Source organism: Gekko japonicus, unplaced genomic scaffold, assembly GCF_001447785.1.
Source record: "Gekko japonicus isolate JY-2015 unplaced genomic scaffold, Gekko_japonicus_V1.1 scaffold1256, whole genome shotgun sequence".
NCBI lineage: Eukaryota > Metazoa > Chordata > Lepidosauria > Squamata > Gekkonidae > Gekko > Gekko japonicus.
Window position 1 is genome coordinate 505,977 of NW_015169211.1, and position 17,318 is coordinate 523,294.

At 50.3% G+C, this 17,318-nt stretch overlaps 1 protein-coding gene across 1 annotated transcript in view; it reads left to right on the top strand.

The window, feature by feature from the left end:
- The window catches only part of ATRN (attractin), a gene marked incomplete at its 3' end in the record, with an annotated part of 210,107 nt that overhangs the window by 189,024 nt on the left and 3,765 nt on the right, over nt 1–17,318 (top strand). Inside the window, exons 16-22 of the mRNA XM_015416364.1 lie at nt 490–706; nt 2,135–2,320; nt 3,944–4,183; nt 8,357–8,494; nt 10,180–10,273; nt 13,172–13,224; nt 16,277–16,371. Coding sequence (XP_015271850.1) covers nt 490–706; nt 2,135–2,320; nt 3,944–4,183; nt 8,357–8,494; nt 10,180–10,273; nt 13,172–13,224; nt 16,277–16,371 — 1,023 coding nt within the window. The remainder of the gene's footprint in view (nt 1–489; nt 707–2,134; nt 2,321–3,943; nt 4,184–8,356; nt 8,495–10,179; nt 10,274–13,171; nt 13,225–16,276; nt 16,372–17,318) is intronic.

Consider the following 17,318-nt stretch of genomic DNA (forward strand, 5'->3'; position numbering starts at 1 on the left):
CGGGGGGCGGACAGCGGGCGGGGGGCGCCGCCTCGGGGAGATCAAGGGGTGGGGGGGTGGAGGAGACGGGGCTCTTCTCCCCCCCCGCGAGTATCGCGGGTCCCCCTCTTGTGCTTATCTAATTCCCTTTTGAAGCCGTCCATGCTTGTAGCCACCACCACCTCCTGTGGCAGTGAATTCCATGTGTCAATCACTCTTTGGGGGAAGAAGGACTTCCTTTTATCCGTTCTAACTAGGTGGCCTGCACGGCTACTTCCACCTCTGTGATTCGCTGGAGGAGAGGCAGTCCCGTCTCCCATGCCGTCTACCCAGCAACTTGTCTCATGCCCGCACCCTGCTTGTAACTTGAGAAATATTCTATGATGAGCAAGATGCATTTCTTAACAGAAAGGGCAGCAGCCAATTGTAGCCACCTACTTGCTAACGGGTTGTGTTTTTTGGGAAGCATGCCTGTTGTTGTTTTTGTCCGATGCTCATTCTCCTCTTTAGCCCAAAGCCTTGACGCCCTGGGTTGGACTGAGGAAGATCAACATATCTTACTGGTGCTGGGAAGATATGTCTCCTTTTACGAACACTTCGCTCCAGTGGCTGCCGGGGGAGCCAAGCGACATCGGGTTCTGCAGCTACTTAGCGGAGCCAAGCAATCAAGGGCTGAAGGCGGCCACGTGCATCAACCAGGTCAACGGCAGCGTCTGTGAAAAGCCTGGTAGACCATTTTCGGTGTTTCTAATAATAATAATAGTAGTAGTAGTAGTAGTAGTAGTAGTAGTAGTAGTAGTTGTAGTAGTAATAAAAATAATCGTATCTCAGTGTGTGTGTAGTATAGCCAGGAGATCTGAAGATTGTCTGGCAGCAGGAAGTTCTAGCTCTTTTAGTGGTAGGCATTACTAGTGGTGAGCTAGACTTTTAAAGGGAAGAGACGTTTCAGAGGTGGTTTGCCATCTTGCAGGCCCTGCGGAACTGTGAGAGGTCCCGCAGGGCCCTGATCTCCTCCGGGAGCTTGTTCTAACAGGTAGGGGCCGCCACTGAAAAGGCCCCGGCCCTGGTAGTAGCTAGCCTGGCTTCCTTCAGGCCAGGGAGGGTCAACCGATTTTGAGGCCCAGTCCGTAGTGCTCTCTGGGGTATGTACGGGGAAAGGCGGTCCTGTAGGTACCGCCTTCCCGTTACCATTGTCTGCCCCCCTCTCAGAGACGTTAGGGCAATGGAGTGCAGGAACAGAGGGTCGGAAGGTGAACTGTGAAATGATAGCGGATAGTGGTCTGGTGGAGATGCTGGGAAAGTAAGACTTAGGGTTATCCCAGGTGGGCTCCATGCAGTGTTCCCTCTAAGCTGAGTGAGTGTGAGCCAGCTCACCGTTTTTTAGACTCCGGCTCACACATTTTTTGTCCTCGCTCAGGGAGGACGGCCAAATCGCTCGCTCACAGCTCTAATGCCGCTAGCTCACCGAGTAGAATGTTTGCTCAAAAGACTCCACAGCTTAGAGGGAGCATTGCGCCGTGCTATTCTGTACCACTGATCTTCTGCTAGAAGCCCTTTACCATGGTCTCCCCCCCCCCTGAGACGTTAGGGCAACGTAGTGTACAAGCAGAGGGTTGGAAGCTGAACTGTGAAATGATGGCGAAGAGTTGGTCTGGTGTAGGTACTGGGAAACTAAGGGTTATCCCGGGTGGGCTCCATGGACGTGGTCCTGCATAATTACCAGTGCAGCCTCACTCCAGTCTAAACCCCTTGGTTTTCATTGAGCTTAGTGGAAAGGGCCATCAAATCACAGCTGACCCCCGGTGACCAGTGTTCGCTCTAAGCTTTGGAGTTTCGTAAGCAAAAATTCTACTTTGTGAGCGACTGGCATTAAAGTTGTGAGCGAGTGATTTGGCTACAGCATCAATTAGTTTGCTCTGGAGCCATCCCTTCCTGAGCTAAGACAAAAACGTGTGAGCTGGAGGCTCAAAAACTGTGAGCTAGCTCACACCAGCTCAGCTTAGAGGGAACACTACCGGTGACCCCGTAGGGTTGCCTCTCGTGGGGCCCCCACACCCTCCATTTCCTTAAGGAAGAAGAGAAAAGGAAGAGGCTTGTAGAAGGGTCTCACGTGTCGAAAGGTTCTCACGGTAATACGGTGTTTCTCGGTGCGCAGCAAACCACAGCGCCAAGCAGTGCCGGACGCCCTGCGCCTCGAGGACGGTGTGCAGCGAGTGCACCAGCAGCAACCCCGAGTGCATGTGGTGCAGCAACAAGAAGCAGTGCGTGGACTCCAACGCCTACGTGGCCTCCTTCCCGTACGGCCAGTGCATGGAGTGGCACACCGCCAGCAACTGTCCGCGTAAGTGAGCTGTGCTTCGGGACTGGAACTCTCGCGATGGGGTGGTTGTTTCCCGAAGGGTTTCTGTCCCGAAAAGAGGGTCCACACAGCCCTTACGCCTTGTTCTCTTGGAATGGAAGAGGAGCCTTGTAGCACAGTGTGGTTCCTTGGCTGGGCTAGGAGGGATTCAGAGTTGTAATCAGGGGACTCTAGGAAGCTCGCCGTGGCCATGACCCAAAGGGCACACGAAGCGTGGCTTTTGGGGCTCCCCCTTTCAGAGGGCCGCTTCCTAACAAGCCACTCCCCAAAGCAAGGGGACTTCTGAGAGCAGCATTTGACATCCACTCAAACTGCCCTCTGCTATGTGGGGCACTACCTGCCTACCGCATCCTCCACCAGGCAATAACCTTGGCACACTTCGTTGCGGTGCGGGTCTGTGCCGTGTTGGGGAACAGTGCTCAGAAGAGCTATAGGTGGCGTGTCAGAGAGCCATGTGGTATGTCACTGTGTTAGTGCATCTGAACTTAATAAGCCCACAGCAGTCACCGGGGGTGGGGGCAACAGCAAGGGGGGGGTCTGATTTGGCTTGACAGTCATGGGAAAGAGGGTGCCGGACGGCGGTTCCATCGGTCTTCCTCCAGGGGCTGCTAGACCAAAAGGCGAAAAGGAGGCAAGAGGCTCCAAATGGTGATTTCAAATATTAATACACATGATGGGTCAACACTTTCCAACTGAAGACCAAACGCGTTTCGGCCTCAAAGGGCCTTCCTCAGTGGTCACTATACAACATAGTATAGACACACATTCAAACGTATGTATACAAGATCTTTAGTACACTCATATAAAGACCAGACGTTGTATCCTTATATGTTTGCAATTGTGTTGCTGGTATTAATGATGGGCCCTAGGTATGGCCATATTCATTCCAATTATTCTAAATAAAAACCATGAAATGAAATCGTAAAATTATTATATTAGTAGTTCCAATTGTTATATTTAAAGTAGCCTAATAGCCATGAAAAAATTAAATTGACCAACAAACCTGGTAACTGAGATTTCAAAAGTCTGAATGTGTGTCATTCCATCAAGGTAAGGATTCTGTTATAGGCTGCTGTATGGGCTACCATATATAGTCATTCCGAGGTGATGCAATCACCAATTAACCTTGCACCGTGCCAGTCAGGTGAGATACAAGATGGGAGGGGGTAGAGAGGAGAGAAAGAGAGAGAGACCAGGGGAGGGGGGGGGGAAACAGGTCAGTAAAAAATTCTTTACAGAAAGCAGATACAGATGTTCATAAACAGCAAGTCCAGCCCACATCTTCATTCAATCCAAATGGAGCCCACGTCTGCAATTGATGAATCCAAAATATCTCTCTTCTCAGGAGCGCTCTGCACATGTTCGGGTTGGTCGTCTGTACAGTCTCAATGATCCAAAATCTTAGCTGTTTGTCCGTGTGACCCTTCTCCAGAGAATGGCTCACTAATGGTGCAGAGCGTTTGAATGAAGATTTTGGACACTGAAAGACGGCTGGCGCAAATCACAATTTGGCGCGGCGGCTGGATTAAGCCGGCATGCAAAACCTTGGAGTTGGCGCTTCGTTCTTCAACCGTACCGATTCTCTGTCCGTCTCTTCCCTCACAGCTGAAAACTGCTCCGGCTACTTCACTTGTGCGCATTGTCTGGAGCAGCCCGGCTGCGGCTGGTGCACAGACCCCAGCAACACCGGGAAGGGGAAGTGCATCGAAGGCTCATCCCGGGGTCCGATGAAGATTCCCACTCCCTCTCCGCCACCCACGGGGAAATCCTACCTGAAACCAGACGTCAATGCCAGCATGTGTCTCGCCGCCAACAATTATACCTGGTCCTTTATTCATTGTCCAGGTAAACTTACCGAAGAGCACCGGTTTGGGATTCCGGTCCGCTGAGCCGTGTCTCCAGGGATGTATTCTCGGGGCCAAGCGAGACACAATGGTATCCATGAGTTTGACATGGGGGTGGCACCTCCATCTTGCAGTGCGAGTTGCCGCGAGGAAACTCCTTTTTACAGTGCCGTGGGGGCCTGATTCTGGTCGAGACCTCAGTGGCGTGGGGGGGGGGGAAGGGGCTGAGGAGGGGCTTGTGCCTCCCCCATGCTGTTTTTCTGACCCAGAATGGTGCGGGAGGGGCTATTTGCCAAATGCTTCTGCCTCCCGCGTTATTTCAGGTTGGGAGAATGGTGCGGGTAGTCTGGGTAGACAGGAGACCCGCTTCCATCCATGCCCCCCCGTGGTCCAGACCAATATATATATTTTTTTATTAAAGTTTTCCATTCATCATTTCAACAAATAATACAATAATAGTAGAACAACAACCAACTTTCACTAGGTAACTCTGAGTTTTGTCAATATATAGTTCTCTGCAGGGGTCATTTCGTAGAAAAAGAGGTACAGGAGCTCATTAGCACAACTCATTGGCATAACTGATTTGCATATGCCACACCCCCTGACATCACCGGAAGTGTGTCAGAAGGCAACACCCACCGCTCAGGCTACACTGGACTCTTTTGGATTGCTAGCTGTTTGGGGGGGGGGGGGGTGTAGATCTGTCCTCACAGAGGAGGGAGAGCTTTTACCTGAATAAAACTTGGTCTTAAAGGTGCCACCGGGGGGGCCGGGGGGAGCTCTGCAACTTACCTGGCTGCTTCTTGCTCTGACTGAGGGCTGCTGAGAGCAGGGGGTGGGGCTTGTTGCATGTGCCCTCCAGTGTTCCCTCTAAGCTGAGTCAGTGTGAGCTAGCTCACAGTTTTTTAGCCTCCGGCTCACACATTTTTGTCTTAGCTCAGGAAGGAGGGCTCCAGAGCAAACTAAGATATGCAGTAGCTCACAACTATAAGGCCAGTAGCTCACAAAGTAGAATTTTTGCTCACAAGACTCCACAGCTTAGAGGGAGCATTGGTGCCCTCCCCCTGGGCTCTTTACTGCCGGAGCTCCGCTCCTGTGTGCTCCTGCAGCAAATGACCCCTGGTTCTCTGTAACATTATCTCTTTTATTACAACATGGCTATACATTTACTATTTCTGTTATTTTTTAAAAGAATTCGGATTTTCTCGACCAAAATAGTATTATTATTTTTTTTAAAAAGGGTACCATTTCTCCAGGTAATTGGAAGTAGCCAAGGGGTTTTCTGATCTCCTAATGTCTTCTGTTATTTTGTCCATAATGGCGTAATCTCAGATTTTAGAATACCAGGCTTCTATCAAAGGGTAGTTTGGCATCTTCCAATTTGTGGCTATAACATTTCTTTGTGGCCAGTATTAGTATTGAAATGAGCTCACACTGTATCTTGGGAATGTTTAACTCCTGCCAAAGGTTTAGTAGAACTAGTTGGGGATTCTCTGGTAATGTGTAGCCAGTTACGGTGTTTATATGTGTGTTAATACTAATTTCCAAACAGTGGATTTTTCTGCAAGTCTACCAACTATGAGTCTACCAGCCAGCTTCACCACAGGCCTTCGAGCCCAGTGGTGAGTTAGTGGGAGTATCCAGACCAATATTGGGGTTCCATGGTGCTGTTAAAAGGCGTTCTTCATTGGAAACTCACTCTGTAACCTGGAGTTACGTCCCCCAAGCGAATGCGGGGACATCGCGTACATTTTGGTGCTCTGTCTGGACAGCTGAAAAGGGTGCATTGCCTCTCTTTAAAAATTGCTTAGACATGGAACCAGAAGTTGGCAATTTATTTCAGACTCATTTATGTGCAGTACAGTCTTAAGCAATACTCCCTCTAAGCTGTGGAGTCTTGTGAGCAAAAATTCTGCCTTGTGAGCTACCGGCATTAAAGTTGTGAGCGAGCGATTCGGCTCCGGCATAAATTAGTTGGCTCTGGAGCCATCCTTCCTGAGCGAAGACAAAAATGTGTGAGCCGGAGGCTAAAAAACTGTGAGCTGGCTCACACCAACTCAGCTTAGAGGGAACACTGGTCTTAAGTAAGAAATCCCATCAACAATTTTGTATGTGTGGCAATGTGTAGAGGAATGTGAAAAATCTGCCGTCTGTGTTGAGGATCTCAGCTGCTCAGTCATAAGGATTAGGGTTGATCTGAAATGAAATGGGGTGCCGGTTTTGTTTCCCCCCCTCTAATTTCTTTTTTGGGGTGTGTGCAAACGTCGTTTAGTAAAAGGGCTCAGAAACTGTTCAGTTCCGAGCATAGTCTTCGATTGGCTAAGATTTCTTTGACCAGAACCAGCTGCGTTGTGCTCATTCTAAGTTTCCCTTAGCAGTGTCTGCACATAACTCTATCTGAGCAGCTCTAGTGCAGTGAAGTTGGAGTATGTCGAGTGTTATCCCCAGTTATTGGGATTGCTGGCGGGGGAGGGGGGGAGTACACCCCCGAAGCCGCAGCAGATGCGTGCGGGCGAAAAGCCATAAAGAAGGTGGGATTAAGGGCTTTGGGGGAAAATCTTCTCCCTGAAAAAGCCTCCTTGGGAGGCAAAAATCAAACCTTTCGGCTCTGCCTGTGGAAGAATCTGAAAGGCAGCAATTGTTCGGGCTCCGGCGGAGAGTTTGGAGCGAGGGTTTTCCAATTTAATATTGAGCCTCCTCTCCAGTTCTTAAAAAATAAGCAGTATTTTCTCCTGCAGCGTAGCGGGAGAGAGAAAAGACGGGAACATCATTGCTTACACGGGAGGGGGGGGGATGCAACAGAAAAGGGGTCAGGGTGAAATTTCATCCTGGGGCATGCCTCCTCTGCTTTTTCAGAAAACTGCTCACACAGCCAGTTGTAAAAGACACCCGGGACTTGCCCCGCGGGCTCCACGGCTTCCCCGTTAGAACAGCTGAGTCGGGGGTCCCCAACCTTTTTGCGTCTGTGGGCACCTTTGGAATTGTGACACCGCACGGTCGGCGCAGTCACAAAACGGCTGGTGCAGGGGGCGGAGCCATTTACAAAACGGCTGCCATGGCTTCACGTCAGCCGCACAGTGAAGACCTGTGTGTCGTGGCGGCGGCTGCCGCCAAAGCAGCGTTTTTAAATATCCGTGCAGCCAATCGAATCTCCAGCGGCCAATCAAAACCCATGCTGGACAAACGCCCCACCTGGCCCCGCCCACTTTCTAAAGACACATGGCCGGTGCCTTGGTGCTCACGGGCGCCGAGTTGGGGACCCCGGGCTAAGTGGTGAGCCTTGTGATGCCAGAGCACAGGGAACGCAGTGTAACCTAGGATCGTGTCCCGTGGTTTCTGTTCACACTTTCGCTGTGTTTGGCTGTTGATGTGAAAGCGGCACGGCTGTGTTCTGAATGTTCGTCCCGAATCAAGCTGCCAGCCAGTCTGGTGTGATCTTGTTAGCCAGGGCTCTTTTTGTAGAAAAAGCCCAGCAGGAACTCATTAGCATAATAGGCCACACCCAACAGCAGGAACTAATTAACATATTAGGCCACACCCCTGCCAGCACAGCTCATTAGCACATTAGGCCGCACCCCCATGTTACCAGAGGTGTGGTCATCCAGCCACACCCACCTTTCCCTTCTTATTCTGTTTACCTTGTTTGTTGTCAAAACCCAGGGCCTTTTTTTTAGCAGGAACTCCTTTGCATGTTAGGCCACACACCCCTAATGTAGCCAATCCTAATGAGTTCCTGCTGTTGGGTGTGGCCTATTATACTAATGAACTGCTGGGCGTGGCCAACTCGGGAGCCAACCGGAACTCCGTTCCTGTGCGTTCCTGCCCCAAAATAGCCCTGCTTGTCACCATCGTTCCCTCTAGGCTGTGGAGTCTTGTGAACCAGAATTCTAGTTTGTGAGCTACCGGCATCAAAATTGCGAGCGGGCGATTTGGCTGCTGCCTAAATCGGTTTGCTCTGGAGCCCATCCTTCCCGAGCGAAGGCAAAAATGTGTGAGCCGGAGGCTAAAAAACTGTGAGCTAGCTCACACTGACTCAGCTTAGAGGGAGCACTGCCTGTTGCTCCTCGTCCCGAAGCACTGAGCGCCAAGGGAGCCCCCGTGATCCAGGCTAACAAACGATACATTTAACGGCACCGGTGTAGTTGTGTTGAGCGCCCTCCTTTTTTGTCTCCAGCTTGCCAGTGTAACGGACACAGTAAATGCATCAACGAGAGCGTCTGCGAGAAGTGTGAGAACCTGACCACCGGCAAGCACTGTGAGACCTGCATCTCTGGTTACTATGGAGACCCCACCAACGGAGGGACCTGCCAACGTAAGTCGGGGTCGCTGTTTCTCTCCCCCCTCCCCCAATCCTTGGCATCAAGCCGGCACTGAATGATGGTATATTTTGCTTCCGTTCCCTGGTTGTTGGCAATAGCCAATGGTGTGTAGGCGTGCTGTACTAACGAAAAAGAAGAAACTCAAGTTTTGCACAAAGAAAAGCCAGTTTGGTGTAGGGGTTAGGAGTGTGGACTCTAATCCGGGAGAACCGGGTTCGATTCCCCACTCCTCCGCATGCAGCTGCTGGTGTGGCCTTGGGTCAGTCACAAGTTCTCTCGGAGCTGTTCTCTCACGAGCAGTCCTCGAAAGAGGTCTCTCAGCCCCACCCACCTCACAGGGTGTCTGTTGTGGGGAGGGGGAGGGAAACGAGATTGTAAGCCGCTCTGAGACTCCTTCAGGCATTGAAGGGCGGGGTATAAATCCAGTCTCTTATCCCCGTCTCCTTCTGTGTAATTTACTCAAGCTGAGTCCGTTTATATTCTTTCCCTCTGCATAATTCTAATTAATTTATTTAAAAATATTTATTAGCCACCTTTTGTCCTTACAGAGCTTACAAACGTAGATAAAACACACAGAGTAAAATACATAAAACCAACATTTTAAAACCGCAGTTTAGGACTGCGTTAGTCTTAACTAAGAAACATCTCCAGCTCCCTCCTGAAGACTGAAGGTCTTCGGGTTTAGGCGCACTTCCCTGGGGAGCTTGTTCCATAATCGTGGGGCTACCACTGAAAAGGCCATCTCTTCTGTACCCACCAGGCAAACTTCTTTGATTGGCTGGGTAGTCAGGAGGGCCCCTCCTGATTCCTTAATGTTGCGTTCATTGATTCTGGCTTTGCCAACCACAGGGGTTAAAACATAAGAGAACATAAGAGACGCCAATGTTGGATCAGGCCAAAGGCCCATCCAGTCCAACACTCTGTCTGTCACACAGTGACCAAAACCACCAGGTGCCATCAGGAGGTCCACCAGTGGGGCCAGGACACTAGAAGCCCTCCCACTGTTGCCCCCCCAAGCACCAAGAAGACAGAGCATCACTTGCCCCAGAGTCCCTATCTATACCTTGTGGCTAACAGCCACTGATGGACCTCTGCTCCATATGCTTATCTAATTCCCTTTTGAAGCTGTCCATGCTTGTAGCTGAAGTACAGCATGCGTCCTACCGTAATGCCCCCGTTCTCTTCTCCACTGGGAATCTCACTTAGCTATCCTTGCAAATTACGTACATATTGACGTAAAGCTCGGAGCTTTGACTCTTGAAAGTGCCGGCTGCACAAAGGTTAGATCTTTGGGCTGACCACCAGGACGGAATACTGAAGGCCGACCACCATCATTTAATAACCCACCAGTGTTATTCATGTTAGCACCTTTTAGTGTGGGGCATTTTATATGATTTTATTTATTTCATTATATTTATACCCCGCCCTCCCCGCGAGCGGGCTCAGGGCGGCTGACAACAAGGCTTGAGGTCCCTTAAGGACACCCGTGGACATTTTGCACCCTTGCAAACTGGTGAAGCGGCACGCAGCGTGCGCCGTGTGGTATGGTGTCGCGGAGCCAATGGAGAGAAACCACCCAAGTTGCCAACTAAATGGTTTCATTGCTGGTTTGCAGGCTGTGTCTGTATTTATGTTCCCCAACACTTCACACGCTCTCTCTCTCTCCCCTCCCCTGTAGCTTGCAAGTGTAACGGCCACGCCTCGATCTGCAACGCAAACTCAGGGAAGTGTTTCTGCACCACAAAAGGAATCAAAGGAGAGGAGTGTCAACTGTGAGTAGCAGCTCGGTCCAGAGCTGAACCAAAACCTGAGCTGGTGCCGCTGGGTGTGGCCAGGGCCGTGAACAGTGTTCCCTCTAAGCTGAGTTAGTGTGAGCTAGCTCACAGTTTTCTTGGCCTCCGGCTCACGCCTTTTTGCCTCAGCTCAGGAAGGAGGGCTCCGGAGCAGACTAATTGACGCAGGAGCCAAATGGCTCGCTCACAGCTTTAATGCCAGGAGCTCGCAAAGTAGAATTTTTGCGCACGAGACTCCACAGCTTAGAGGGAGCATTGGTCATGAAAACACCGAGGCATGGATCTAAAGAGCCCTGTCGGGCCCGCCCAAGCCTTTCAGCATACCCTCCGGGATGGAGAGGAATAATTTCCCCCTGCAGCACAGCCGTCCCTCGTGTGGCATGACAAGCTGCATCAGAAAGTGCTGTTAGTTTCACGGCTGGTTTGCTGTGCGGGGTGGCCATGGCTCCAGATCAGGGTTTGGGCAATCCAGAAGTTCCCTGGGGTCATCCAGAGATCCAACTAGAGCCGTTGAATTGCAGCAAGGGACTATCCTGGTCGATCCCCCACGCCTGCCAAAGATCCTTGTGCTCCCATTTATGCGGCAGACCACCCCGATGCTGCCAGTGTGTAGGGCTGCCGGCTCCGAGTTAGCAGGTTCCCTGAGATTTTGAGGTGGAAACTGGGAAGGGCGGAGTTTGGGAAGGGAAGGGAGCTCAGCGGGGGTTCAGCCCCGTAGCCAGAAATTTTGGCTGGGTGGGGCACGGGGAAATTTTGTGGGGCAGCAGGGGAGGGGGGAGGAGGGAAGAGGGAGTGGAGAGAGGGGAGGGAGAGGGGCGGCTGCATGCCTTCCTTGAACTCCAAGCGCTGCTGGGGGGCCCTTTAAATTTTGGAGGGGAGGAGGGGGAGAGGAGGCTGCAAGGTGTCAGGGGCTGGGGTACCAGTCAAAGGGAGTCCAGAACAAGCCAAGGTCAGGAGCCAAGAAGAGAGTGCAAAGTCCAAAAAGCCAAGCCGGGGTCAGGAGCCAGAAACACAGAGCCAAGTCCAGAATCACTAACCGGAAGCGTAGTCCAAAAAGCCAAGCCGGGGTCAGGAGCCAGGAACACAGAGCCAAGTCCAAAATCACTAACTGGAAGCGTAGTCCAAAAAGCCAAGCCGGGGTCAGGAGCCAGGAACACAGAGCCAAGTCCAAAGCTGGGGAGGGGGGTCCGAAGGTCTATGTGCAACAGCCGAGCCAGAGTGAATGCAAGCAGCACAAAGCTGACTCGTTGCTCGAAGGGTACTGCCCAGAGTGTGGAGTTAAATGCTGCTACTAATTAGCCAGCTGCACGATCGCCCAGGCTCCTGTTAGAACTCTGGGCTAGCTGAGCGTCTCCCTTGTAGCCTGGCCTCTCTTCGCCTGGTTGCTAAGTTTTGCCGCAGTCGCTCCCTTAAACGAGTGACACGTGGGGGTGAGTCAGGAGGACTTTCAGCTTGCAGTTCTTCCTTTTCTCTGGGCCAGGTGTGAAGACAGCTGCTACAGGCACTTGCCAGCTATCCTCCTCTGCTGCTTCAGAGGGGCCAGCTGTGGTTTCTGCAGGCTCTGTCAGCTCATCCTTATCCACGCCCATGACACAAGGTTTAAAGGGCCCTCCAGGTGATCGGCGGGCCACGTACTCCGCCGAGCAGCCGGAGGACCCTTTTAATGTCACAGAAGGGGAGGGAGGGGTGAGGGGGAGAGGTGCGGCTTACATTAACACTACAGAATCCACCTTGGGACTCCATGAAGAAGGTGGACTGTAAATAACGAAAAATAATAATGCCATAATAACAACAAAAGGCATTTATTTGTATATCATTATCTATTTATTAAGTTGGATTTATTAGGCTGCCCTTCCCTGCAAGCAGGGCTCAGGTCGGCCTGCAACAGGAATAAGCGCAGTAACAGTCGATTTAAAACCCGGCGTTAAAATACACTAGATCTTTTGGCGAAACAAAGAGGACGCCGGCCCTAAAGGAGTTCAAAAGAAATCTTCTCCACCTGAAATGGTTTTGATGCGCTACAGAAAAGGTCTTGGGTGGATAAAAAAGCTGCTTTTTATGGTTGAAATGGACAAATTGACAATGAAACTTAAAAATCTGGAGGTGGAAGAATTCTTTGCTGACTGGAAAGATTTTAAAGAGTATTTGGAGAAATACTGGGATGTGAAAAACAATTTATTTTGCTTTGATAACTATTAAGGTTATAAGAACTGTGAAGTAGTTGAAAGTATAGAAATATTAGTTTAAGATAATGTCACCTGATAGATGTAATGATAAAACAATGGATAAGTGAGGAGAAAAGGGAGAATTTGGATGGGAGGTAAGAGCACTGTGGGAAGCCTGAAGTAGAGGGGGGGAGGATAGTAGGGGGAAAGGGTATAAAATGAATAAAAGGGGAAAATGTTTTTAAGTTGGAAATGATATATCCTGATAATAAAAATGTTTGGGGGAAAACAACAACAGAAACGGTCTTGGGATACCAGCCGTCGGGTTTCTAGCTCTCCTCCTCCACCTCGGCTTCTGCTACAGAATCCTGTTTGGAAACTCGGTTTTTTAGAATTCACCTCACGCGTTTTCGGGGGCTTTCAGATCCTTAGGTAGCAGCTCAGCTTATTAAGACAGCGCCAGGGCTCTCGCTCGTGTGTTTCAGCTCCCCGTCTTTATAGTTTCACTGGGTGTTCGTCGTCCGGGCCGCCGCGTTGTTCTTAGTTAAGCCGTTGCACATTTAGCCTCGCCGTCTTCGTATTTTAATAAGAAGCGGTCGACTCCCTTTGCTGGATGTGACTTCAAGGAGATTTTTAAGGAATTCTGTATGGGTGTAACCTCGAGAGAAAATTAAGACGGAAGGGCCGACGTTATTAATGCTCTTTCTTTTAGGTGTGAGGTTGAAAACCGATACCAGGGCAACCCTCTCAAAGGAACGTGCTACTGTGAGTACAAAACTGTGTTTTCCCCCCGTTTCGTCTGTTCATAATTTTGGTACTTGGGCGAGGACCAATGTTCCCTCTAAGCTATGGAGTCCTGTGAGCAAAAATTCTACTTTGTGAGCTCCTGGCATTAAAGTTGTAAGCAGGTGATTTGGCCCACTGCATCAATTAGTTTGCTCTGGAGCCCCTCCTTCCTGAGCGAAGACAAAAATGTGTGAGCCAGAGGCTAAAAGACTGTGAGCTAGCTCACACTGACTCAGCTTAGAGGGAACACTGGCGAGGACATAGAACGACTGGTAGCGGAGGGGCCGAGGGCCTATGAGAAATCTGCCCCTTTCTGACCTCGCTTCCCCGTGCTTCCGGAACATTCTTTCTGAGCTACATTCACTGTATAATGCCGCTAATAAAACCTGTTCACCCCTGTATTTTGGAATATCTCCTAAAGTCGGCCAAGCTGCCTCTTACCTGTACCAACTTCACACCCCCAAACTCCGTAGAGCCCTCTCTTTGGCGAGATTCAACGTATTACCTTTGGCCTTATTATCTGGCCGCTTTCAGGGTGTGCCCTTTCCTGACAGCTGTTTCCCGTGCACAAATGATCATATTGAAACGATTTCCCATGTCTTGTTGCAGTGCCCCTTCTACCATGCGCTATGAGTGAAATTTCTAAATTTTACTTTGGCTCAACTAGAAGAATATCCCGATTGCCTAAAGATCCTTATTCTTCTTGATAATCCAAACCTTGCGATAACGGAAACTGTTGCTAAATTTCTTTTTGGTGCCATTTCTATTCGCCCTTTATTTAATTGATGGGTATACTTACTTGGCAATTCCTTGTTTCTGTATTTTGCAGATATTATTCTATGCTGCGTTTTTTTTGTTTTTGTTTTTTTGTATATGGGTTTGCAAGGGTTACATGCTGTCACGGCTCGTACAGGCCACCACCTTTTGGACACCACTCTTACGCGGGACACTGCTAGCTTCGGGTAGTAGCAGGGACCACTTACCCACTGGTTTCGTTCTTCGTGATGAAACTCTCTTGGTTCACTCCAGGGCTCTTAAAACTGGCGGAAATTAGTGACCGGACTCCGTTCTTTATAAGAATAAAACGGCTTTACTGTGACATCTCTCATTTTCCTCCAGCACAACCTTAATCAGATACACGTTCCAAAGGTTCCAACAATTAAACCGCTCTCTGGGATTCTTCCCAAAATGAGTCCGTTCCCAATGGCTGTTAGCCTCCAACCGCCTCCAACCTCCTCACTCACTCTTCGACCTCCAACCCCCTCTCTGTCCGTTTTCTGCCCATCAACCTCCCAAACATTCCATCTCTCCACACTGCCCTATGTCTGCACATCGCTTTTCTCTAGGTGTTCCCTTTTTGGAATCCGTCACACATGCCAATAAAGGTAACTGGACTGGGGAGCTTTCTTTCTGGAGTATCTTCCAAGTGTCCGACCCATCCCGAAATCGCTTGTAAATTGTCAGGTCCTGTAGTAACCACTCAGTACACTCAGAGCCAGTTTGGTGTAGTGGTTAAGTGCGCGGACTCTAATCTGGGAGAACCGGGTTTGATTCCCCACTCCTCCGCTTGCACCTGCTGATGTGACCTTGGGTCAGTCGCAAGCTCTGTCAGAGCTGTCCTTGAAAAAGAGCAGTTTATGTCAGAGCTCTCTCAGCCCCACCCACCTCACAGGGTGTCTCTTGTGGGGAGGGGAAGGGAAAGGAGTTTGTAAGCCGCTCTGAGACACCTTTGGGTAGTGAAGGGCGGGGTATAAAGCCAATCTCTTCTCTTCTTCTTCTAAATGACGACCTTTCAAATCCTTCAAGAGGGCAGTCCTGTCCTCCTCAACCTCCTCTTCTCCAGACTAAACATTCCCAAGTCACCATGGCTAGTAGTCATTGGTAAGACTTATCCTCCATCATTCTATCTAATCCCCTTTTAAAGCTGTCTGTGCCTGTGGCCATCACTACATCCTCTGGCAGCAAATTCCACATTTTAGTTACTCGCTGTGTAAAGAAGTATCTCCTTTTGTCTGTCATGGACCTACTAACCACCAGCTTCCTTGGATGCCCATGAGTTCTAGTATTTTGAGAGAGGGAGAAAAAGTTATTTCAGCCAACTCTCCACCCCGTGCATCATTTTTAGTCGTCTCTTTTTTCAAAACGGAAAAGTCCCAGACTTTTTGGCCTTTCCTCTTAGGGAAGGTGCTCCAACCCCCGGATCATCTTAGGCCCCGATCACACGCACAAGTAGCCGCGTGAGAGGGACAGATGCTGGGCGCGATCACGTGGAAACATCTGGCAAGCGTGGCGCACCCGTCTCCAACCCGTAGCATACCACCGAAGATCTGGAGTGTAAAAGTACCTGGGAAACTGTTCTATCAAATGGGTTGCGACGGGCTGCTGATGGACTTCCTTCGTGTAATTGCTCCAGCGCGCTCCTCTTGCCTTGTTGGAGCGCGCTGGAAACACCCGCTGACGGGGGAAAAACCCGCTTCACCACCGTCGCGTCGGATCACATAATAAGAACATAAGAGACGCCAATGTTGGATCAGGCCAAAGGCCCATCCAATCCAACACTCTGTATCACACAGTGGCCAGAAATACCAGGTGCCATCAGGAGGTCCATCAGTGGGGCCAGGACGCTAGGAGCCCTCCCACTGTAGACGCCCCCCCCCAAGCACCAAGAAGACAGAGCATCCCTTGCCCCAGAGTTCCTATCTATACCTTGTGGCTAATAGCCACTGATGGACCTCTGCTCCATATGCTTATCTCCATAACGGCGGGGCAAATTGCGGCGGCGCAAAGAGCCATGCCTCCGTGCTGCGTTATCTGGCCCGGGTGACCAGGACCTTAGTTGCCCTCTTCTGTAGTTTTTCCAGCTCCGCAATGTCCTTCTATAGGAGTCAGCGACGCAAATTGTACCCAGTGTTCCAAGTCCTCTTTCTGTCTCCTGTCTATTGGCATGATATTTTTGTTCTCCTCCTTTCTGTTGCGTGTGTGGCTTTAGACCGAGACAACGCCTAACTCTCTTTTGTGTACTTCTGTGCAGACACCCTCCTTATCGACTATCAGTTCACCTTCAGCCTCTCCCAAGAAGATGATCGCTATTATATGGCCATCAATTTTGTCGCCACGCCTGACGAGGTTAGTAAATGCTCTCCGCCGCACTCTGTGTCTCTCATTAAAACGTCTCGATTCTCCGTGCTTGATGAGGTGTGTAGTGTAGGTGGAGATGGACTTCCTTACGCCGTGCATCACAAGCCAGTCCCTTTTTGCCTGTTCCTCGGTACTGGGAAAGGGTTGCTGTCGCTCCGATTTTTGCCGGTGTGGAACTCCCGCTGAGGAATTCTGATTGTCCCCAAGGCAACTTGAAAAAGCCTCATTTCAGACAATGTGTAATTACCCTAAGGACTTGGTTGCTACATTACTGTTGCTTGGGTCACTTAGAATAAGCAGTTTTTGTGTAGGATAGTTGCGGACTGCTGTCTCCATTGGCAGAGATGGCAGGTTGTTTACTTCCCTACAACTGAGGAGTAGTGGGAGTGGTGGATATCACGTTCGCACACTTGTGCGATCTTACACGTGCTTTCATTGGCTGCTATTGCTAGCCACCTTGTCTTTTCTCGGGCAGTAGACCAGGCGTAGATCTTCAGTGGTTCAGTGGTAGAGCATCTGCTTGGCAAGCAGAAGGTTCCAGGTTCAATTCCTGGCATCTCCAGGCAAAAGGGTAGGCAGCCGGTGATGCGAAAGACCTCAGAGGCTCATTGGTGGAGCATCTGCTTGGCGTGCAGAGAGTGTGTGCTATCTTGGCTGGTCTCCACAGAGACCACACACTGGAAACACGGTCTGGAATCAATGTACGCCACAGAGCCAAAGGTTGGATAGCCGGGGAAGTCAATTCAAGGTTGCAGGTTTCAAGGACAAGCAGCGGCTGCTAGCCACACAGGAACAGGCCTGAGGATGCAGAGTTGCTGCTGCGTTGGAGCCAGGTGCAAGGACTAGAGATGTGAAGGCCCGGAAAAAACTGGAAAAATTCAGAAAAAACCCGTCCCCCCCCCCACACTAATATCTTAATCTCCGATAAACAAATC